We start from the raw sequence: 25,063 nt of genomic DNA on the forward strand, positions 1-25,063 counted from the left end.
CATTTGGAGGGCGCAGCACCCTGCCGCGAGAGATTATTCCTACTTCTCGAGACTGCACGAGCTACACGTTAGACTAGACGGATTTCTTGGCTCGGCTGAACTGGTTTCAGCGGGGGTCAGGTCTGAGTATTTAACCAGGACCATCTCAGATCATAACCCCCTCCTGCTGGACCTTCGCTGGCTTCCTGGGGTGCCTGCGGTGCCCACCTGGAAGTTACGTCCCGAGATCCTTGAGGACAGTGTCTTCAAAGCGGACCTAGGAGATAAGATCTCGGAATATTTCGCTACCAACAGGGGCACTGCGAGCTCGAGGGCGCTAGAATGGGATGCTTTTAAGGTGGTGGTGAGGGGTTATTGCATCTCTAAAAAGGTAGGCATAAGGCGGGTTATCCTTGACGACTTAGCTACTGCGGATCGGAAGCTCCGTGAGTTGGAGCTCCGCCGCCCCGGGCACCCTGAACTCCAGGAGCGCACGGTAGAGGCGAAGGAAGCGGTGGCGGCGGAGGTTGAACGGCTGCGCTGTTTCGACTACAAGGCCTATACGGTTAGGTCCCTTGCAGAGGGGGATAGGTCGAGCGCACTGCTGGCATGGCTGGCTAACCCCACGCGCCAGGCCTCACTGACGACGTCCATGTGCATGGCAGACGGGACCGAAGTGCACACTCAGCCCGAGATCCTGAGCTGCTACCTGCGCTACTACGAACGCTTGTACCGCAGTCGCTCTGCCAGAGACCCTGACTTGCTTGATGATTATCTACGACCCCTGGAGCTCCCGATGGTGGAGCCTGACGTGGCGAAAACCCTGGGGTCAGACATTGAACTGGGGGAGATCCGCAGTGCCATTAAAAAGATGGCGAGGAATAAGACCCCGGGCCTCGACGGCCTTCCTGTTGAATTTTATGCAGCTTATGTTGACCTCCTAGCACCAAGGTTATTGATAGTATACAGAGAGGCGAAGAGACTTGGTCGGCTCCCCGGCTCGATGTGCGAGGCCTTAGTAGTGCACCTTCTCAAGCCGGGAAGGGACTCGTCCGATCCGGCGTCCTACCGTCCTTTATCAATGCTAACGGTCGACTATAAAATACTGAGCAGCATCTTGGCTTCGAGGCTGCTGGGTCACATGGGCTCTCTGGTACACGAAGACCAGGCTGGATTCATCCCCAAGCGAAACACGACCATGAACATCCGTAGGTTGTTCCGCTTGTTGGGGGAACCGCTCGTGGACGCCCCGTGCCCGGTGGTCCTATCGGTGGACTTAGAGAAGGCCTTTGACAGCCTCGAATGGGACTACCTGCGCACTGTGTTACTGCGATTCGGCCTCGGCGAGGGTTTCATCAGATGGACAACGGTCCTATACGCCTCTGCATCGGCCAGGGTTCGGGCAGGCCCGATGGTTTCCTCACAATACCCGGTGGAGAGGGGCACGAGACAGGGTTGTTCGTTATCCCCACTTCTCTTTGCGTTGGCGGTGGAGCCACTGGCTCTGCTACTCCGATCGGGAACCCATTATAATGGCCTGCGGACACCCTCGGGCCCACATTACATCTCGCTCTACGCCAATGACCTGTTGCTCTTCCTTGAGGACCCGGTTACTGCCCTGCAGGGGGCTGCGACGGCGCTCACGGCGTTTGGGGAGGTCTCGGGCCTTCGAGTGAACTGGGCTAAGACCTGTCTCTTCCCGGTTCGCAGAGGCACGCCTAGCCCTGTTGTTGGTGGAGAGATTAGATGGGAACCTGACTGCTTTAAATACCTGGGGGTGTACGTTTACCATGAACCAGCTGACCTCCTGGATGGGAATATTGCTCGCAGCACCCGAGCACTACGGGGTAATATGGATTTCTGGGCGACGCTACCGCTCTCGGTGGCGGGGCGGATTGCTTTGCTCAAAATGGTGGCGCTCCCCCGGTTGCTGTATTATTTCCGAACGCTACCGATCTGGGTCCCGCCGGCAACATTTAGACTCTTACGGTCGATGATAGTCGGATTCCTCTGGGGCTCGGGCCGCCGAAGAGTGGCCCTCAAGACCCTGATGAGACCGAAAGACGAGGGTGGGCTTGCGGTACCGGACTTCGAAAAATACTACCTAGCGGCGCAACTACAGACCCTCACCCAGGAGATAGCCAGGGAATTCCGGGGCCCGGAGGACAGGAGGGGCACGGGGATGGCCATACATGTTCTCTCCTTCATAGCGCTGCGACAGCGGCTGGCTTTACAGGACTTATCGATGGAGGAGAAGACCATTCGCCTGTGCTGGAACCGGGTCCATGCCCGGGGCCAACTGCGAATACCGTATGCGCCCGAAATACCTTTGGGCATGCTGACGGCTCTGCCCCACGGCGGTGACTGGTCGCGGTTAGCGGACTGGGAAGACGCGGGCCTACAATTGGTAGGGGACCTCTACGAGGACGGGGCGCTTTTGCCCTTTCAGGAGCTCATTGACCGTTTCGAGGTTCCTCGCGGTGACTTTCTGTTGCACTCGGCCCTGGTCCGAGCGATCCAGGCACACTGGAAACACGGGCAAGAGGAACCCCCTACATCTCCGGTGTGCCAATACGTCATGATGTCTGCGGGTACGGTGAAGGCGGTCACTTGCCTCTACGGCAGACTAATCAATGAGGGGCTGGCCCCCCTCACCACTTTGAGAACCCGTTGTGAGGAGGACATAGGTAAGGAGATCCCAGAGACGACCTGGTCCCAACTCATGCGTCGAGCCTGGAAGGGCACGCGTCACGCCCGATTCCAACTGGTCCATTACTATATACTTCACAGGGCATATCTGACCCCGGCGAAAATCAAACAGTATTTTGCTACGGACACTGCGGACTGCCCCAGGTGCCAGAGGCAGACCTCCTCCACATGTTGTGGTCCTGCCCGGGATTGTCCTTATACTGGGCGGAAGTGGGGAAGACCCTGGAGGTAACAGGGAGGTCATTATTGGTTGATGCAGCAGTGGGACTCCTCCACTGGTTTCCACATACCCCCAAAAACAAAATTACTAGCAAATTTATTGACTTGGGGCTTCTCCTTGCAAAACGAGAGGTGACCAGGAACTGGAAGGCACGGGTCGGTCCGACGGGAGGCCGATGGCACAGCGAACTCTTGAAATGGGCAGCGGGAGAAAGCACGCTGAGGTATCAGTTAGCTAGGAGACAGCATAACGAGAAGGCGCAGGAGGCAGCGCTGGAATGGGAGACATTGGTACAGGCCCTAAGGGATTATTGCGCCCCCAGCGACTCCGAAAGTGAGGAAGCAGCTCGCCCCGAGTCCAGATAGGCGATTACACCTTTCAGATCTGTTACTCTCCTCATGGGTCCTATCACCAATCCTACTGCGGTTGTTGCCGTGCACTGATGGCGGGGTGGGGCGGGGGTTTATTCGGTTTATAGTGTTTTGAGGGAGGGGTTTTCTTTTGGTTTTGTGGGCTTGTTTAGAAAAGCAGATGACGGACGACGGATCATCCGGACCAGCTTCAACTTCCTGTTGAGCCCCCCTTGGATTATACCGCCCAACCATTGGGCTATGGGCTGAATGGCTGTATACATATTGCTGGGGGACGGAGGGTTGCATTTCACTGCCTTTGTTTGATTTATAATGCTGGTCAAGTATGTAACAATTTGCTAATTCCTGCAATAAAAATATATTTAAAAAAAAAAAGACTGCAGGAAGGAGCTTACTACCTACTTGCTTATATTATTTACCTTGTCATTTTGTTGTTTACCTTCTAGTACCTCTGTTTATCTCACCTTGAGATTCCTGGTCCATGCTTCATATATTGACTTGGAATTTTATTCTCTCTTTTTGCTTAGGTCTAGGTTTTTTACTTTGTTCACAAGCAATTAGGTAAAGCAGAATTGCTGATTGTCTACGGCAGGCCCTACAAAATTGTTTGACAAAATCTAACGCACGTCTGATAACGTTTGCCTTTCCAGCTTCTGTCCTTTGTCCTCATCCCTCATATGCCCTTGCCCTTTGTTCCCCACCCTGTTTTTCTGTGAACCTTAGACAGACTTCCTTTCCTCTCTATGGTTGTCTCATCTCTTATCCTCACTCCCTCTCGTCCCCTACCCCCCACTACTTTCTCTCGCCTTTCACTCCTCCCCTAATTGTATTGCTGATTGTCTTACTTAATGTTTACTTGTTGATTCTCTTCTAGTATATTGTTGAACCACATTGTTGCACTTCCTGTCGTCTCTCCTATTGTCTCCTACCGCATCCTCCCTCTATTTATGTCTCTCCTCCCTCCTCTCTAAATGTTTTGAGACTTAACTATTTTGTCTGATGCCCGATGGAGCTACTTGGTTTAGCTATAGGGGAGATGGGCCTTGGACACCCTCCTTGGTCGTCACCTACCCAGTCGGTCTTTAGGCAGACTTCTTTTCGTCTCTCTGTATTGTCTCTTTCCTAGGTCCTATCCTCTCTCCCCTGAATCTCTCCCCTTGCCTTCTACTCAGCCTACCCCCTGTCCTTTGTGCCCTTTGACAAAGCACGCCTTCTCCCCTTGTTGGGGAAAGATCCAATATTTATACTCTGGAATCTCAGCGAACCCGCTGAGTGAGTCCACTGCGCCAATGGAGACACTCCCACTTGAGGTATGGTATGGCACCCCTTGCCAAAGCGATCCCTCTCCCCTTTTTGGGGAAGGATCCAGTATGTAGACCTTGGAGTCTCAGAGACCTCTCTGAGAGAGTCCACTGCGTAAAGGGAGCCTCTCGCAATAGAGATAGGAAAGGTATTTCACTTCCCCTGGGATCATAGCTTACTGGACTTTGGACGTTGCCTTGACTCGTCTACCGATTTGTGTCCCCGTCACCCTTCCCCTCTTCTCCCCTTGTTGTGACTTTCACCCTCCCCTGCCTTCCTCTTTCCCACCTTCATTATCTGTCTATTTCCCCTACTCCAACCCCCCTGAATCTCTCACCGTACCTTCTTTTCCCCTTACGTATTTGTGCTTATTGTTTATCTGAACCTTACAAGTAACTATGTTGCCATGCTCTAAGAACTATGCAACCTTTGTAACGATGTAACCTGCAACTGTGATCTGATGCTAATGTAAAGCGCTCTGATACCTCCGGGTCTAGCCAGCGCTATATAAAACTTTTAAAATGAATAACAAAATAAATACTTTCTGGCGCTGGCAAGACCATTTTCGTTGCGGTTTTAAAGTGCTTGTTGCAGTACTAAATGTTTTAGCAAACTGTATCCATCACTGTTAGGATGTTAATAAAACTGCTTGCCAGCAAGGCTATTTCCCAAGTAAATGGCTTGCGACCCTACTCTGCTTAAGTCTTTCTATTGAGAATGCTTTCGCAACAAAGTGAACCTCATCAAACTGCATTCCTTTAAACTGATTTGTACATCCTTTCAATTGTATCCATGCAAGGCAATGGGTGACCACTTCTGTACTTGTCAACCTCGCTACTAAGTCCTCTTCATCTATTCTAGTCTTCAACAAAACACCTTTATGCTTATTTGCCACATCCTCTGAGCTGAAAGAATGGCTGCTTCATTTGCTCTAGTACTACTATGTCCTCCGCAAGTTCTCATGAACATGGGAGAACTTAGCCACACAGTAAGTATTCACTGTTCTTAAAACCAGGCTATCTGACAACACTTTCTTCACCTAGAGTAGTTATACTTTGATTTGCTATTCTTTGGGGCACTGGGAAAAACATAAGCTTTCCTTTTCGCCAAAAACTAAAGAGTGAGCGGACTCTGTGGAGTTGGATGTGCTAGGACTTTAGAGTTTGATGGTGCTGATGTGTTTAAAATGTTGTCCAGTACTACCTTGTTCAATTCAGTTTTATCATGTTGCTAATAGGAGAAACTGAGCCTGTAAGTAAAGACTCAACTCACAGACCTGCATGGTAAGGATTTCTGATAAATTATACTGAATTTCCACTGTGGTTGATGGTACCTCCAAACTTTCTGCTGACTAGTCCTAATTATTGCATAATAAGAGAACTAGTAATGAAAAGGTACTACTTTAGGAGGCTTAGGTGGGGTCACCTTTCAAGGAGATGACAAACCCATCTGCATTCTTAAGATCTAAGTACAAGCCACGTTGGAGTTTATTCTTAGGAGATTAATTGCCTCATTGTGACAGCACATATAATTTTTTAACTCCAGGAGCATAACTTACTTGCTAATGTGCAGGTGCTGTACCACAGACATGTATGAAATCTTATTTGAAAGGCTGTATATAAAAGGTTGGCAGCCTGCAAAGGGTTGGGTGTAAGGCCTGCAGCTAACTTCTGCTGTGCAAGGCTGAAAGCTGTGTGCAGTGGAGGTAGGCCGCTCAATATTGTTTCGATGCACGTCCTGGTTGAACACCAGGCCCCATTCCCAACCATCTCTCCAAAAGTCTAAAGGTTACGAGCAGTATGGACTGTCCATCCGCAGAAGGTTGAGTGTAGGCCTTGCCATAGGTCAGGCCTTGTGGGTGAGCCCTGCTGCATAAAGCCAAGGTTGTGCATAGTGGGGGTTAGTCACCCCAGAGTTTTGGACGAAGGAACTGGCCAAAGGCCAGGCCCTGCTGCCAACCATTGCCGCACTTGGCTAAAGGATATGTGCAGTACAGTAGAGTTTGCCACCCACTGATGTCTAGACTCAGGGACTCGCTGTAGGTTAGGTCCTCCAACCAGTTACCCAATGAGCATGCAGAAGGGGCTGTCAGTCTGGAGAGTTGGCAAAAGACTGTATGCACTAAGCGCTGGCCTAGCACCGAGGGCTGGGCACTCGGTCTGTCCCTGAAGCTCACTGCTGTGTTACCTGGCCAAAGGCAGAGCACTGGTAGCTCTGGAGGTTGTGATCAGAGTGAGGTCATATTTGGTGGTCAAAACGAATGAATAACGGGTAAACAAGTTGTGGTTAACTTAACTAAAAATAACAGGCAAATGTCGGTGGTTTTTAGATTTTGTTTTGTAACCATAACCAAACTTTAACTGTGTTTTTGCAATGAATACTGTATCCATATGTAAATCGAAAGGGTGAAGAGTCCAAGATGTCTAAATTATGAGCAGCACCCTTCAAAAACCAATCACAGACCGTTTTTTCTCAATTTTAGGCTACATTTAGCAACAGAAAACCTTTCTAAAAAGTATATTGCAGGAACCATGACATAAAATATAGTCTACATGTCTAAGTAATGAGGAAAAGTGCAGCATCATAGGCGTGCATTATAAGAATTAAAGAAGCACCCCGTCCATATTTAAGGCTCTAGTGGCTTCTACTATCAATGATGCCTCAGGTGGCTGGAGGAGCCAAGCAGGCATCCGAAATGGCCGCATAGTCGCTCGGCTCTGCGAGCCCTTTCGCCCCACACATCTATCCTGTCGAATATCCTGACCCACGGAGGCTTACTTTGATAGAGGAAAGAAAACTAGCACCTACCGTTTGCTTCCGGAGCTCCGGCATGCCGCCGATCTTGGGAAATATCCCCGACTGCTCAGCGGCCCACGTGATGGTGAGACCGGGGCGTTGATTAGGCTGGGTCTCCGGCCACGGCTGCAGCACCAACGGCCGTTGATGGCGGCGGGGAGCCTGCCGGTGGGTGCCGATGACATGAAAGACCGCTGCCAGCGGTAAAGACCCGACCCGCTTGTCGGAGACCCTTGTGGGGCAGTGTGGTGGCGTTGGATCGGAGGGGGCGCTTGACTCCTGCCCCCTCCCCAAATTTTGTTGCCCAGGCATAGCCAAGGATTGCCCCCGACATAGGCGGGCGACTCCCGGGGCCATACGGGACTCTAGCCTTTTGGTGGCTCTCCTTTCTGGACCCTGCCCCACAGTTCGTTTGCCCTAGGGACGCATCCTGCGGTGCCCTCACAGTAAGGCCCGGTCCCTGAATATGGTGAAGAGGGACGGGGCCGACTGGATTAAGATGGCGGCTGGTACCCTTCTCCACGGCTCACGTCCGGGTTGGGCGGCTGTTGCAAGGCTGGGGCCGAGATGCTCGCAACGCACGGCGGAGTTCACACCCTGGGACGTGTTGGCTGCCCTAACAGTTTTGCACAAGACTATTGATTGCCATGTTCGAGACCTGGGTGCAAGGATGGACGCCATCGCTGTTTCGCCATCTATGGCGGCCACGGCCCTATTCCAGGGGTCGGCCGATGAACCTGCTGCTGTGTCCATGGAGGATGTTACGGATCCTCGGGGGCACCCTAGGCCGCTTGAAGACCGGGCCCCCATGCCCGCGCGGACCGTTTTGATTGCTTGTATGGAGGGATCCTTGGAACACGTGTCCAGCTGGCGGCTGGGGGTGGAGCGCTGTTTTCCTCCTTGGACTGGCCGGGTTGTATCGCGGTGGTGGCCGGAATATTTGACTCTCCTCTCCTGGATGATGTTATTGTGTGCCATCTTTGGGAGGTTCATGGGACCGGCGTTGTTGTTGCCTGATCTTTGCTATCTATCTTTGGACAGATTTGGATTACTATGCTCTTTTGTGGCTTCGCCCCGTCCGGGCTCAACCATACTGTTTGGACCTTCAAGACTGTGCTTTATATTGATTAACGAGAGGACTTTGGGCGGTACTACTGCCAGACAGGGTCAGGGATGAGGTGGCTTACAATTTATTTGCTTTATTACTGACAGACGGTGCAGTGGGTATCTTTGATCGATAGTTCATTGTTCTTGTGCTCGGGATTTGTTATTCTTCCCTATGGTATTGTTTCCTCTCTGGGATTTCCGAAGTGTAGGGGTGAAGGGCGGGGCCGGGCGGCGCGATGAGGGCCCTCCTCCGCTTATTTTCTCTTCTTTTCTTCCTTTTCCCTATCTTTCTATATTTCGGGTTCTATTAGGGCGACAGGCACGCTGCTGGGGGGTAGGCCATGGCCTTCTGCGGGTGTGCAGGGTGGGGGGTTGCGGGATGGGTGTTAGATTAGTATTTGTTTCTATGGCCCTTTAGTCTTTCTTCTCTTTTAGTGTCGTCGTCACCCATGTTCCTTGCAATGTGTTTGGAGTTGAGGGGCGGGGTTTAGACTTGTTACACAGCGGGGTTGTCCTTTTACTTCTCCTGATGTGTATATTTTATCTCCGGATGCCCCCCCGCATTGCTACTGTACCAGATATCCTGATTCGCACACTATCGTGGGACTGGGTGCGACCGTGCGGCACTTCTTCTTAGTTCTTTCTTTGAAAATGAACCTTTTAAATCCTGATTCAAGCTGTTGTGTCCGCTTACGGATTATGTACTGTTATTTTATTATCCTGGGCTCCGAAATGTTACAACTATGCATATTGCTTGTAAAGTTTTGGGTTTGTCTAGCGGCCGGCCGTGATGGTTGTAGGCCCATACCTGTAATCATATGTGCTACAAATAAAGGTTCACCAAAAAAAAAATTATGCCTCAGGTAATCAGTTTTTTTTCCGTCTTACGTGGGTGGGATTCAGGAATACACTGGGAATTTTCACACCTGTTTTTTCCAGTGGCATTTATATAAGAATTCATTAATGTTTGCTTAAACTAAATGTCTTTACCTTATAGTAGACGGAGTACAGTATTTTCTCTTTTATATAGGATTTTTCCAGCCAGAGGTCCCCACAATACAGAGATGTCAGTTTCGCTGTTTAACTTGATGAAACTGTCAATAGTATCGCTCTTTTTTTGTGAAGCTATTTAAGTAAGGATCTTCAGGACATTATGCAGCCATGAAGGGTGGAACAAAAATGCATAAGTGTCAGTTTAGCTGCTTAACTTGATTAAACTGTCAATAGTATTGCTCTTTTAATCAAGCTACTTAAGTAAGGATCTTCAGGACATTATGCAGCCATGAACTGTGGAACAACAATGCAGCCAATCCAACTAGCCGCACACACCCCTTACTGAGATGACATTTCAGGTAGAGAAACCAAATTCAGTGCACACATGGAGGTCTTGCTGTGAGATCACAAACATCCCCAAGATCCATACCTCAGTTTCTCTAGTGACCAGTAATGTGTGGCCCCATTCTTCAAGTCTTGGACTTCAACTGCCACCACGGTTCGAGGGAATGAATGGTCATCCCAAACCCTGCCAGACTGTGCGGGCATCAGCTCTGGTGGCAACGGAGAATACAGCGTATCTGTCAGGAGCACAAACTGAAACTGCACCTGGAGATAGAAATTCAAAACAAACAATGTAACAAATAAACATGTATCAGGGACTATGTGTGGCAGCCTACTGCTGGCAAGACAGTGGTAAAAGCCAACCATGCTGGTACCACTGCTCTCAGAAGACGGTTCACCACCCGCTGTTATACTGTTTCCCTATGCACTCTACACACTTCTATGCATTGAAAGCTAAATACTGTATCAATGACAGGTGCTAGAATTATTGCCTTTACAATAGTCGGATTTTGGCAAAATATTGCTTTAGTGCTGTGGTTCCCAAAGTGTGCGCCGCGGCGCCCTGGTGCGCCGTGATTAGAAGCCAGGGGCGCCGAGGCGCGGCGCAGGATTTGGGTCGTTGAAACTGCAGCCGCATTTCCTCCCCCTCCTTTGTGCTGCCAGGTCACTCTGCATCTCAATTACTGATTGATGGAGAAAGCCTTTAGCTCTCACACGTGGCAGACATTGCCCCAGGGCACGCATCTCCCGGTGTTTTCTTCTCGGTCCTATCTGGACTGTTTCTCTGAGCCCGGTGCAGCAGCCTGTCCTGTTTCTCTGAGCCCCTATGTAGCTGACTGTCCTGCTTCTGGGACCCTGTGGAGCAGCCTGTTCTTTTCTGTACCCCGGTGGAGTAGCCTGTCCTTTTCTGTGAGCCCGATTGCGCTGCCTGTCCTGTTTCTCTGCCCCCAGTGCAGTTCTTTCAGCAGGGGCGTAGGAGACACTAAATTTCTGGGGGGGGACAGGGACAACCTTGTGGTCTTTCCAGGGACCCTTTAGAACTCGCCTGTTGCATGAGACCGTACGCCCATTTATATGATCAGATAGTTTTAAAGTGAAACATTGAGAAAGGCACGCATGTTGTCACAGTTTGTAAGCATTCTTTATTGTTATTTGTATTCCCAAAGTAATTAGACAAATGTGGAAAAATCATGTATAGTTTTTATAGTGCTACTCATAGTTCACTCAGTTCTATGATCTGCAAGGTGCACGTTCTTTGAAGCAGGTACATTAACCCTCCGCCCTACTTTACGATGAGCCAAAACTTCCACTAGACACAATTTTGAACTCTTCTTGTCACTCTGAGTCTCTGAGGCTGCTGTTGCCCTATTTTTCTGCAAGGAGAGCCTGTATTGTCTGAATGCCCCGGGTCCACAGTAGGCATTGGGTGGGTGGGTGCAGGGTCAAGAGCCTGGTGGAAAGTGTTGGGTGGGCGGGTGCAGGGTCAGGGGCCTGGTGGAGGGTGTTAGGTGGGTGGGTACATGGTCAGGGGCCTGGTGGAGACCGTTGGGTGGGTGCAGGGTCAGGGGCCTGGTGGAAAGTGTTGGGTGGGTGGGTGCAGGGTCAGGGGCCAGGTGGAGGGTGTTGGGTGGGTGGGTACATGGTCAGGGGCCTGGTGGAGACCGTTGGGTGGGTGCAGGGTCAGGGGCCTGGTGGAGAGGGTTGGGTGGGTGGGTGCAGGGTCAGGGGCCTGGTGGAGGGTGTTGGGTGGGTGGGTACATGGTCAGGAGCATGGTGGAGACCGTTGGGTGGGTGCAGGGTCAGGGGCCTGGTGGAGAGGGTTGGGTGGGTGGGTGCAGGTTCAGGGGCCTGGTGGAGACCGTTGGGTGGGTGGGTGCAGGGTCAGGGGCCTGGTGGAGAGCTTTGGGTGGGTGCAGGGATAGGGGCCTGGTGGAGACCATTGGGTGGGTGGCTGCAGGGTCAGGTGTCTGGGGGCAGGGGCCTGGTGGAGAGCGTTGTGTGGGTGGGTGCAGGGTCAGAGGTCTGGTGGAGAGCGTTGGGTGGCTGGGTGCAGGGTGCAGGGTCAGAGGCCTGGTGGAGAGCGTTGGGTGGGTACAGGGTCAGAGGCCTGGTGGAGAGCGTTGGGTGGGTGGGTGCGGGGTCAGGGACCTGGTGGAGAGCGTTGGGTGGGTAGGTGCAGAGTGAGGGGCCTGGTGGAGAGCGTTGGGTGGGTACAGGATCAGAGGCCTGGTGGAGGGCGTTTGGTGGGTACAGGATCAGAGGCCTGGTGGAGGGCGTTAGGTGGGTGCAGGTTCAGGGGCCTGGTGGAGAGTGGTGGGTGGGTACAGAGGGGAGAAGGGTGCAAGGCAGAGGGGAGAAGGGTGCAAGGCAGAGGGGAGAAGGGTGCAAGGCAGAGGGGAGAAGGGTGCAAGGCAGAGAGAAGGGTGCAAGGCAGAGGGGAGAAGGGTGCAAGGCAGAGGGGAGAATGGTGCAAGGCAGAGGGGAGAAGGGTACAAGGCAGAGGGGAGAAGGGTGCAAGGCAGAGGGGAGAAGGGTGCAAGGCACAGGGGAGAAGGGTGCAAGGCAGAGGGGAGAAGGGTGCAAGGCAGAGGGGAGAAGGGTGCAAGGCAGAGGGGAGAATGGTGCAAGGCAGAGGGGAGAATGGTGCAAGGCAGAGGGGAGAATGGTGCAAGGCAGAGGGGAGAAGGGTGCAAGGCAGAGAGGAGAAGGGTGCAAGGCAGAGGGGAAAATGGTGCAAGGTAGAAAAGGGTGAAAGGCGAAGGTGGAGTAGGGTATAAGGGGGAGAGGGAGATCGTTGCAAGGGGCGGGGGAGAAGGGTGCAAGGGGAGGGCGAGAAGGGTGTAAGGCAGAGGGGAGAAGGGTGCAAGGGGGATGGTGATGAAGTTAAAAATGTGCCCCCCCCCCGAAACATATCTGCGGAGGCCTATGATCAAAGCCCATCCCACGTAAAATTCTTGTAATGCCACAGAGCTCCTTGAGTCTCTCTAGACTGGTTACTTTTAGCGGGAGTGCTTTAAGCTACTCTATGATGGTGTTGTATGCATTGAGATGTACTTTATAAGATATTTGTGATTGCAAATAAAGTTTTATGATAGTTATGGCTACTCTCTGAATCCTTCATCACGTCTAGGCTTGATTCTTCATGTAGGCCAGTGGTTCCCAAAGGGTGCACCGTGGCACCCCGGTGCGCAGGTAAAAAAAATGGTGGGGAGCCACGGCCAACTTCCAATTAGGTCAAGGGAGCCACGAGTCAAAAAAGTTTGGGAACCACTGCCTTAGTGCATTTGATTCCCAACTCGGGAGACGGTCACTTCAGTGCTCAGCCGGATTGCAGTTCACATGCCACACCTCACCTTTTTCTTGAGCTCCACGCTGATAGCGTTGGCCTCCTTTAGGTAAACTGCATTGCCCCAGAGTAGATCACGCAGCGAGGTGAATTGATGATGCTTCCATTTCCCAAAGGCCCATTCTGCCAACTCGTACTGGTGAGCCGACCAGGGCACTGAAAAAAGTTGAAAACAGACATCCCAGTCACAAGCAGGTACCATGGAGGTGATGAAGATCATAAAGTCAAGTTTCTTACCTTTGGTAATGATTATTCTAATAGATATTATGCATCAGTCTACATAACATTCATCTTTGAACCTGCTCGAAGTGTCAAACTGGATGCAGAAACAAAGTTCTGCAACAACGCCCAAATACTGGCAGGTAAGCACCACCACAGTACGACGTGAGAAAAATAACATAGTTTCATGTAAAAGTAATGTCACTGGTCCATAAAGGGGCCACCCTCATAAGTGACAACCATTTCGGCTCTCCACGTGCTTTGCTACTGATTAAACTTTTATTTCTTGCTCCAGCGCTTTCAATATATAGTTGATCCTATATTCTAAACTCTACATAGTTTAAGCCCTTCAGGGTGTGGGTTTAGGGAAACTTTCTTTATCCATGGATGGATGCAGAGGTGAAAACAATAAAAGGCAACAATATTTTGAAATAGGTTAAAATATGAATCCACCTTGAGTGGGAGGAATGGTTGAATTTGCAGAATTACCATGCCCAGCAGGATAGATGCTCTACAACAGATTTTAATGTTATTTTGTACACATTTCTGCAATCTTTGTGCATGCTCGGAGGGTCGCATACTTTCGGTTGATTTTGATGTTCTCATCCTTCGTTTTAAACCTGTTTTTAACATGATTACTTTAATTGTGAGCCCTCATTTATACTCTTATTTGTATTTTCATCAGCAGAAGCCTTCCTTAGGCAGCCCCACCATTAGTTGTTTTTGAAGGCACGTTCCTTATGCGTACGGTTGGGTACTACGCTCAGTGCAGTGAATGTGCCAAATGCACAACGTCTGCTCCTGTGCGTACCCGGACTGCGCGCAGCATCTACAGATGGTTCCAATCATATGAACTACTGCATGGGAAGAGTTCTCGGTTGTGTGCTACTCCAGAGCTTGTCTGCTTAGTCATGCCTTCCCCTGTCACTGTTTGGACCCCTCTCCTCTTTTTATTTTATTTTAAAGTACTCAGTCCTTGTCTTTTTCCTGACTTCTGTTTTTCCGAATGCCAGGCAGCTCACTGGCATGTTGATCAATGTTAGGTTGGTGGTTAGCAAACGTCCTCCTATTTAAGGCAATTGTAGATTCGATTTTGAATATTGCTTGTTTAATCAAAACGTGGCTTTCTGACGATATGCCTGATATTCTTAACCAGACTATACGGTCTGCCTACTCTTTACATGTTTTACATTACATGGGTAAGAAAGTTGTTACCTTTCTTGTTAAGAGTCATTTGAAATGTATCCAACTAGACTGTTCTCTCTGTTATACAGTCGTCTCTTTTGGTAAAGACTTCTGGTTCTTTTGGTACCCATTGTGGCTTTATGTTTTTTGTCATTAGACCTCCTAAAAATGTACTGGAAGCAGTTAATTTGGTAATCTCTGCTTTGTCACCCGTTTCAAGCACACTTAGTTATTTTAGGATTGTTTTAACTCTCACTGTGAAAACCCAGCTTTCCTGCTGACCTAGAAAATAGCTAATCTTTTTTCTTTGTTTATGGTTTGCTGGTACTTCTCTCTTCCTTCCCACTAGTACCCCATTTTGTCTTTCTTACTTTCCCATTCTGTGTCCGTGGACTGACTACTTTGGTGTCCCTTTCTCCTGCCTCTCTCAAAAGGAGTTTGAGGTTACCTCCTCCCCTTCGTCTTCTGCCAAATATCATATCTGGAAAATCCATCAATGGAGAGCTTAGCTGAGACCCTGTCGGACACATCTTTACCTTAAGACCTTGATACGGAGACCCTGGTACACTCATTCTATTCCTGCATGCTTTCTAATGATTCCCAAGTCTCCATGTAGAAAAACACCATGGATTAGCGCTCACAGCCATTATGTGTTTGGTTTTCTGAAGATTAGGCCTCTCTGAAACACTCATTGGATTCCACCGAACACCTTTGGCATAAAGTTTACAATCTCACCTCAAAATCAAATAGGCTGGGCTAAGCCATTAAAGTGACCATTAAAAAGGCAAAGTCCGCTTACTGTTAAAAAATCTTTAGGACTCTGAAAATACCATCTGCTATGTTCTTGGTTATAAAACAATTTACAAATTTAAAAAGTGGCCATAATCCCACCATGTAACACAATTGTGGACTTATTTGTTGACAAAATCTCTGCAATTTCGGCATCACTGCAGGGCTATTTGGGCCCAGTTGGAGTACTTAGCCTTTCCTCCTTCCTCCTCCTCCTCCTTCTTGTCCCCAGTGAACCTGCCGACTACAAGGCATCCCTTGAGGCAGACAGTTTCCAGTCTATCTTGAACAGCAGTAACCTTCTATTTTACCTACCAACCCCATCTCTTCTCAGGTCCATAAAGATCTGTAACTACCTCTAGCCATCCTCAATGTTTCCTCATCTGCTGTTCCCAGAAGGCTCAAAACATGCTTATCACCTCAATCTTGAAGAAACCTTCAATGGAAGCCGACACCATGATACCAGGCTTATTTTTCAAATTCTATATATGGTGAAGTTACTGGAGCAATGGGTTTTCCTACAGCTCCAGGAATTTGTAGCTGTCATCACTGCTCTCCACTTGGCACAGCTTAGGTTTGATCCTGGTTTCAGTACTGAGTTAACTGTTGTGTTGGTCATAGACGAGCTGCATTATTAAGAAAACTGTAATGTGCTAGCTGCATTGTTCTTGTTAGATCTCTCCACAGCCTTTGATACAGTGAACCATCACATTATTCTTGAGAGGCTAGCAGAAATAGAGATCCGCAGCACTGCATTCACCTAATTCTACAACTTCCTCTCCCAAAGATCCTTTCAGGTATAAATGCCCCTATTCACATCCACTGGCAGAACCTCAGATTGTGGAGTTCCCCAAAGTTCTATCCTGTCTCCACTTTTGTTCCATCTGTATATGTATCCTTTGTCTCATCTGACCCAAGCCAGTGGTTTTGCAGAAGCTTGCCAGAAATACTAAGGCAGCAGCCTCTACCCCTTTAGAATGCCTGTCAAAAATAGAGCTTTGTATATACATTAAACATCTCAAGGTAAACTGCGACAAGATTAAGATACCTACCCTCTTACAAGTCCCTTGTTTGGGGCTATCCCTTCTGGTCGTCTTCACTTGGCCCAAAGCCCTCTCTTTCTACCTATTGAAGAACGTGAAGGTAAAAATTGATTTGCCTCAGTTATTTGTAACCCGGGTCAACATAGTGGTAAAGCCCTGCTTTTTCCAGCTGGATAGTTTCGAAAGCATGCTATATCTGCTTCTTTCTCTCACAAGATGCTGATTGTAAATGCCTTCATTCGACAATTACTGTAATTCTTCCTTCTTCAGCCTACCTAATTACTTGATTTACATACTACAACTCATTCAGGATGAGGCAGCTATACTTGAGCAGATACTTGAGTTAAATGATCCCCCTTCTCCAGCTTTTAACCAACTCCACTGGCACCCTGTGAAGTCCAATGTTCTAATCAAATCTAGGTGCATTCTACATAGGTCTCTTTATCTTCCTATTTGCTCTCCTCTCAGTTCCAGCATTAGTCTGTATCGGCCTGCACTCACTCTGAGATCCCCTCCCTCTACATCTTAGGCAGATGACTGGCCTATGCAAATTTAGTAAGGCCTAAAAAACATTGTTTAGGCAGGAGAATCAACCTCTTGGTGAATGCTGAACCAAATGTTGCAACCTCTAATTCGATTTGAGCGTCTTCCAGCACCACGATACCCCTGTTGGGGTGAACATGGTGTTTTACAAAATCAAATAAATATTTCAATTTCAGAATATGGACTACCACCAGATCTTTAAGTTGAGTACATATAGGTCAATATAGATTTACCATGAAATATTGTGTTTCTTTCCTGTTCTGCGCATTCCCCTGCTTGAGTTACGTGTACTCGTCAATCAGAATGCTGATTCGTATGATTAATATAACCCATGTTTGGTTTATATTATGTTCTTCAATGTGATAATTAAGCTCATGTGAATATATTTGCATTATTTAATCTAATATGCTAACTGCTCCATTTTACATTGGTTTGTTATTGATTTCTAATCGTTTTTAGAAGGTTAAAAACTATTGGCCTGATTTTTTGTTGTTTTTTTTAAAGAACACAAACGCGGAGAACGAACATAATTTAAACAACATCAGGCCCCTTTTGGTTAATTGTTTCGGCTAAGTGTTTTTCATAACAAAGATATGTTATAAAGATCAAGCACAGAAGAAGGGCAGAGAGAAATCTTCACTGTAGGCGACAATGGCAAAGGTCATAAAAAATCATAACTCTGGTTCCTACAGAAGGCTGATGGAATGAAAGGCACTCAGCCTCTATCACTGATTCATCATTGAAGCTGGGTTTGTGAGACAAGAATAGCAGATCTTGCTATTTTGTTGAACACAGAACTCCATTATTCAAACAGATATGCTGCTGTATAACATCTCTGAAACTCAACATCAGCTTTATTTTCTGCTTTGCTATAATATGATTAGCATTTGTAAGTAACAGAATGAGGATAGAGTTGTTACAGACTCATAAAAGCAATCATGTTGGAGTGGTATCTATTTTTAACACTTTAGGTAACTAATACTGTTGCCATATTATTTGTCTTCATTGTGGTTATAGTTCATATGGTGTGCACAATACTACTAATTTGATTTTAAAACGAATACTTAAACTTTATTCTGTGGCCGCACCACATGACAATCATATGTCTGTCTCTTAAAGTTCCTGTGTAGTTTCACATTTTTCTGTAAGAGCATTATCTCCCCTCCTCTGCACTGATAACTTTGTGGCTCCAAACGATTGAGCACTCCTCCCCCGATGAGACGCTCCTATTATTACAGGGCCGTCCCTTGACGAGAATCTGATGCAATATACTCATCCATTTAATATCACCATGTCCACGCATACTCCTTAGGATGCAATGTATTCATCTGTTCTAACATTTCCATGGCCACGCATGCGCAAAGCCCTAGCATACAATCACCAAAGCAACCAGCGGCCCTTCTGACTCTCCTTAGTCACGCTTCCCGAGCCAGTCACGCTGTTACCAAGTGACCGCGCCCGGAAGCAACTTTCTCATTATTACCGGCACCCGACTGCACGGCAATTGTAGCCGAGCAGCGGAAGGTAGAAGTAGGTTATGGGCTACCCTCCTCGCCAGTAAACTGTAAGTAACACAATCCTTTTACCCCCACAGAACCCCGATGCGAGCATACGCCATGCTGCGCATACATACCGATGCGGCCACATATACCGGCCTTCGGCAATCATCATTAGGCTAACCTTATCACGGGTACTATATTGTTTACACAGAATACGTTGTACTGCGTGATGTGCCTACCCCCTGCCCGCCGAAGCACTTGAAAGAACTACAAATAGTAAGCCTGCCCTCTGCCATGCAGCATCTGTGACTCTCTTTATGTTACATGTATGTTAGTCCTGTGTGTTTCTTTTTGAAACTTCGGGCATAGACTGTACCATAACTGCTAAGGGCCACTACTGTCTGGTCCATGATACATAATGGCATTAAGACACCTTTCCAATTAGAAGGCAATTGCGATCATAACCGAAACAACGCATTTTGTGAGTTTTGCCAAACAGAATGTTATTGCGATAAAAATAGAATTATTGCATGTGATTGTGCACGCACCAATTGATATTTATATATCGGTCCCGGCACTAACAGTAAGCGCTCATGGACACGATATCATCACGCTCATTATCACCTGAAGTCTTTCCATTCATCACTGTGGCATGAAGTATGAACGCACTGAGAAACTGCACGACGTAACAGGCTAGTAAGAATGTTTGCGCCTGACACCCGTTTACTTTCTCTTCCCCACAGGTTTTTTACTCATGCTCTACATTTTTTGAGCATTCCACCTTTGGCCAATTTGCCAATGGTATAGAAAGGATTTAGGATAGGGTGAGTCTTTTAGGGGACCCACACCATCCATCTCCTTGGTCCTGATGAATACCGGGTATTTTCCCACTTGGTAGAAACATGTTGACCAACTCACCATAACACATACAGAGATACTTAGGTCGTAACTCTCCTCCCAGTATCTCGCCCCTTATTTTATTATTGTCCAGTTGCTTTTTAATAAAACTCACTTTTTCAAGTTAAACCAGGACAATTTTTAACATTTATTTTTCTGCACCCACATTCACAACCTGCTCCACTGTACTACAGGTGTCGAAGCACACCCTGGTGACGCTAGGTCACCAGGGTGGACCCCGATGATGAAGCATGTCACCACTAGGTGGTGAGTGAGGGGTTTCTTACAAAAGGAATAATTATTCCTCCTCTTGGAAAACCTTCAGCCTAACTTCAGGTGATACTCCTCCTTTTGTTTTCTATATAACATTATTCAACCACATGCAATGAACTGCTTTTAGGTCAGAGTCATAACACGTAGTAGTTGTGACCAGAGGAGTGGTGTAAAAATCTGTCATATAATAAATAATTTGACCCATGGACACAACAGCCTGTAAAAGAAAAGGTTTTACTAAAGTTTATTCTCATTGACCCTTTCTGTTTTTTACAGCTGACAGATTTTCAAAGCCTAAAGGATTTTAAGCCACTCTTGGTTTCGAAGAATTTTCTGGCTGTACAAAGTGTTCTGGCCATTGTATTTGCTGGTTTGTGCTTTATTTGATTACAAACTTTTCTGGCGCCCAGCGAGCAGTACTATTTAAAGAAGTCACAGAAAGGGATTGATTACACCGGTTCTTAAAAACACATGTGTTAATTTCATATCTTAGATGTCAGAGTCTAATGGATTAGAAGCTGAAGTCAGCAAGTCATCTGCTTAATCAATTATAGTGCTCCTTCTGTACTCCACTGTGCTTTCTTCCAGATGTTATGTTATAAAAATTCTTATAAAGCGCACGTACACCGGTTAGTTTCACGGTGCATTTTCTAGGACTTGCCAGACCCATACAGGATATTATTCATAAGCTTGGGTGAATAACCATGTTTCAAGGAATTTCCTGAAACTTAGAGAAGGTCAGTAAATGATCGAATTTCCAAGGAAAAGAATTCCAGAGTCTGGGTGCCAGAGTAGCAAACCTACAGCCACCTTGTCGCTTCAGCTGGCAGCTAGGAGTTGCCAGGAGATAAAGGTGAGCTGAGTGTAGGTTGGTGAAGGGGTATACCTTTGAGTAAGGCTATTGATGAATTTGGGACTCGGTCTGTATAGTGATTTAAAAAACAGACATCCTACTTTGAAGGCACATTACTGGGGATGAGAAGCCAGTGCAGCTTCTTCAGAAGAGGAGTGACGTGTTGCCACCTAGGTTGTTGGTGGATCAGTCTGGCTGCTTGATTCTGCACCTACTGTAAACATTTGGTTAAAGATAGTGGCATACCAAGATAAACTGAGTTGGCATAGTCCAAGTGGGACATGATTGTGGCTATCACAACCTGTATCAGCGCTTCTCGTGAGAGTAGTCTGCTGATATTTCTAATCTTCCGTAATTGGAAGAAACAGGTGGAGATCACAGAACTGACTTGGGATTTTAGTGACAGGTCTTTATTTATTGTAATGCCAAGACTTTTTGCAGAAGTAGAAGGGGTGGGAGAGGGTCCCAACTCCATAGGCTACAAGTGCGGGCCCCAGAAGTTGTGACCACCCCCGTCAGGACCAATTCGGTCTTACCTGGGTTGAGCTTTAAATGGTTACAGTCGATCCAATGGCGGATGTGCAGCATGGTAGTCTGATATTCCAAAGCTGATTGAGGAGAGTTGTCGATGGTGAACATTAGGTGTAGATCATCAGCATAGTTAAATGTGACAACTCTCCTTTTCTTAAGGGACCGGATCAGAGGGAGAAGGTAAATATTAAACAGATGGGGGAATAACGAGGAGCCCTGCGGTGGTCGTCAGTTTTGGTGCCGTGAACTAGGCTATATGGACCGACTGGGTGCAGTCATCTAAAAATGACCTGATCCAGCTCAAAGCTGAAACCTGAATGCCTGCCTCTCTGACACGGTCCACCAAAATACCATGGTCGACTGTGTCAAAGGTGGCAGAAAGATCTAACAGCACCAGGGCCTGGGAGGAGCCTCTGTCGGCCTTCTCTTGCAGAGAGTCTAATACCGCTAGTATTACCGGCTAAGTGGAATTAGCGGGGCGAAACCCTGCTAGGTGTGAATCGAGATAGTTGGATTGTTCGATAAAATTAGACAGGCATTGAGCAACATGGGCCTCCAGACCATAGCCAAATAGGGGAGCAAAGAGATCGGGCAGTAAACTGACAGAATCTTGGGGTCAGCCCCTGGCTTCTTCAAAAGGGGAACCACTATTGCCTCTTTAAAGGCCTGGAGGACACAGCCCTGGGATAAAGACTCATTCAAAAGGGAGAGAGCGGGCTCTGGAAGACTGGTGAAGGCTTCTTTTAGGACCTGGGGTGGACAACAGTCTGTTGGAGATCCGGACTTACTTTAGACATTAAGGAATACTTGTCTGCTGGTGGCTGGGAAATGTTCAAGAGCGCAGGAATTTCCAGGCATAAAATGGGATACCTCAGAGGAGATGCAAGTGGGAATACTAGCTTTGATGGTGGAAATCTTTTCGATGAAAAAGTTATTCAAAGAATTGCGGAGTGCTTGAGTGGGTGTAGGTTTTGTTGAAACTCTGTCGGATTGGACAGTTTGTTTACAATTGCGAAGGTTTCCTTAGATCTATTATTGGAAGTCAAGATTCTGGAGGAAAAGTGAGCTGGTTTAGTGATTAAGATGTTTTTTTACATTGTCTCGTAGCAACCAAATAGATTTGTTGCCTTTCTGGTGAGTAATTCAATCCCCACTTCCTTTCCAGTTGTCAAAGGGTCAATTTTTGTAATTTTAGGTCAGTGGAGAACCGTCACTGTGCATCAAGACGCCTTGCCAGTTTTATGTTTCCCGGTGGAGCATATTTATTGCTGATGATCAATAGCATGTTCTTCTGAGTAGCTTTACCCAGGGATTCCAAACCTCTATGTTCCACTCAACAGTTCTCACCCTTAACCACATTGTCCTGTTCCGGCCATTCCTTTTCTTCACTACTGAACTTCGATGAGGTGCTCCTGAAACCACAAGGTTTTCCTTCTTCATTAGGTACTTGATCTAGTCTCCTCTTCATGGCTTTAAGGTTTGTGCCCTTTCCTTATGTGGGCTTCTTTGACCAGACGCAGGATATCGGAGTAGGACACCTGTGCCAAATCATATGCTCTGATGCTACACAATCATGGGTCAGACCCCCTAGTAACTTGAGATGCCATTTCTGCTCCTTGAGACTTCTCCTCTTGATAAAAACTTTGTTCGGTAAGCCTGGGGCTCTGAGTCGAGGTATAAATGTATTATTTTGCAATGTTTTTTAATGTTTATTTTGTGACGATAAGTGTATCACAATCTGACATGATGATTATGTAGGAATCTCAAATCTAGTTCTGCATTCATTCATTCATTCTTTAGTGCTCCTTTTCATGCCCTCACATCATCTTGGAATTATGCTTGCTGATGAAAAGGGTGATGTGAATGGCTACCAAATGTTTGACAAGATACTAGCCACAAGCAGACAATGTTAAATATTTTTATCACTATTATCCAGAAGCATTTCTGTACAAATACAAATATACAACTCAAATATGAATACGTTAAATGTACAATGTCATTTTTTCAACACTTGTGACTAAATTATGTGAGAGACTCCAATTCTACTTTCTGCATTTCTAGCTCTGATTGTGTGATCACCGATTAAAAATGTTGGAGAAGTTATGGGGCAGATAGATCTTCAGTATGCCAAGACTTTCACCTCATACCGTCAGAACCTTGCAAGATTCTGCTACTTCGATTCGGTGTGAGAATTTAATGCCCTTACGTGCCAGGGACAGAATTTACAGACTATGCATTGTGAGGTGCTATGTAGTGTACTCCCCATGAAAAGAAGGAACAATTGTATCTGGGAGGTCTTAGATTTATTTTATTTTTTCACTTATTTTTATTTTGTTATTGTATACAAGTAGCAGTATAACATGAGCTAATCAGTTCGCAGAATATTCTACATTTTCACAGGTAAAAGCATATTCAAGGTCATCTATTATCATACATCCGTGGTAGGTTTCAATTTTAGAAGATGAGGCTTTTCCTAACATTTCTTCAGTCTTATGCATTATGACATATATAATCATTTAAAGGAGCTACTACAAAATTCAGGATGATGAATCAAGGAATAACGTAAGAGTATGGGGATCTCCTGATTTCCTCAGTGTTCAGTGCGTAGTTGTAATATCTGAAGTATACATCTTCACCAATAACTTTATACATAGGAATAAAAGGAAACTAGGATATGAGAGCTAAAATAAGTAGGAGAAGCAGTGTGAATACTGAGGGTGTGGGGGGGATGTTGTTCACATGATTTAATGCCAATGTGAGCCCTATAGAGTGTCTACTGTCATCAGTTAATATATTCTAGCAGTTTTGGGAGGGTAGAGTGTCCGGTAGGTGTAGGTCTGCTCTCTAAACTCCCAACTTTCAGGTATGTACTGTACATTCTCACTTGTCAAATCATGTCTCAACTTTGTTGGTTATGTGTAATCAATAGGAGAGCCGTATAGTATGGTTTTGTGTGTCCAAGTTTGAGCTCCTTCATTTAAGAACCAGTCTCGTATGTTCCTACAGTTTTGTCTGGTGTGTAATCTATCAGTCTGGTCAATCGATATTTCCGTTTCCCCTTCCTTGGATGCATCTGTGTTAATGTCTGGTTGATCTCCAGTGTGGTATCCTGGATGTTCTATTTGGTCAAACACAAATGTATTTGAGTGCTAGGGTGCACTGTTCAAGTAGCCCTATAAGGTGCTCATTTACTTCAGTATATAGTTATCAAAATCTCTTTCTGAATTATCTAAAAAACTTCACAAGATATCATGTTTAGTGTCATGAGTCAATATAACTTCATGTTTGCGTTATCATATATAAACACAATTATGTTTTCAACATAATTTGTATATGTAACAAAAATTAATTAAATATCAAAGTGAAGGAAATGCTTTTCAAAAAATTGTTTACAAAAAAACGACTAAGGCTTCAGGCAATTTATACATTCATTATCTGTATTACAATTTTCCAAAATTAATAACATAACATTCCAAAATTCCACTTGTTCAATGGGTGCTTCAATTGACTCCCAATGCATTTCGGTACATTGCACCTTCGTCAGGGAAGACACTGTTAAAGTCAAAATAACATCAAACGATCATGGATATGCATTCAGAAGTAAAAATTCAGAAATAAAATTTCATTACAATATTTTCTTTTACAATGTCAATTCCAAAAGGTATCTGAATTATCGAATTTATTTACACCGGTTTCACCAGCTCAAACACCATCATACATTACTAATGGATTGTGCACATAACCAAAATCTAGGTGACCTGTGGCTTTCCCTGAGTGATCCTGATCCTACTTGCGGCTTTAGTGATATGCGTGAATGATAATTAGCACTCAGTTGCCCGAATGTTGAGCAAACTCACGACATATGATCTCGTGGTTAAAACGACGAGACTTGGGATTCCACATAGCTTATATCTTTTGTACCTTTCAGGATCGATTATCCTGTTTATTGGTGAAAACGTGTTCACGAAAGACGTTACTTGTAGTGGGTAAGAAAGTCGTTACACTTCCACACAGAACGAGGTTGGGCAAGCATGAATAAGGGTACCTGCCACATTTTCATCAC

The 25,063-nt window shown here is 46.6% G+C and overlaps 1 protein-coding gene across 13 annotated transcripts in view; it reads right to left on the minus strand.

Annotated features, from left to right (window-relative positions):
• KIF1B (kinesin family member 1B) overlaps positions 1–25,063 on the minus strand; it is a 1,388,545-nt gene that overhangs the window by 706,732 nt on the left and 656,750 nt on the right. For all 13 annotated transcript variants that reach the window (XM_086921360.1, XM_086921359.1, XM_086921355.1 and 10 more), the window contains 2 exons: positions 13,176–13,324; positions 9,908–10,086 (listed from right to left, as the gene is read on the minus strand). In XM_086921360.1, coding sequence (XP_086777486.1) covers positions 9,908–10,086; positions 13,176–13,324 — 328 coding nt within the window. The remainder of the gene's footprint in view (positions 1–9,907; positions 10,087–13,175; positions 13,325–25,063) is intronic.

The sequence above is a fragment of the Lissotriton vulgaris genome, chromosome 5 (genome assembly GCF_964263255.1).
Source record: "Lissotriton vulgaris chromosome 5, aLisVul1.2, whole genome shotgun sequence".
NCBI classification, from domain to species: Eukaryota; Metazoa; Chordata; class Amphibia; order Caudata; family Salamandridae; genus Lissotriton; species Lissotriton vulgaris.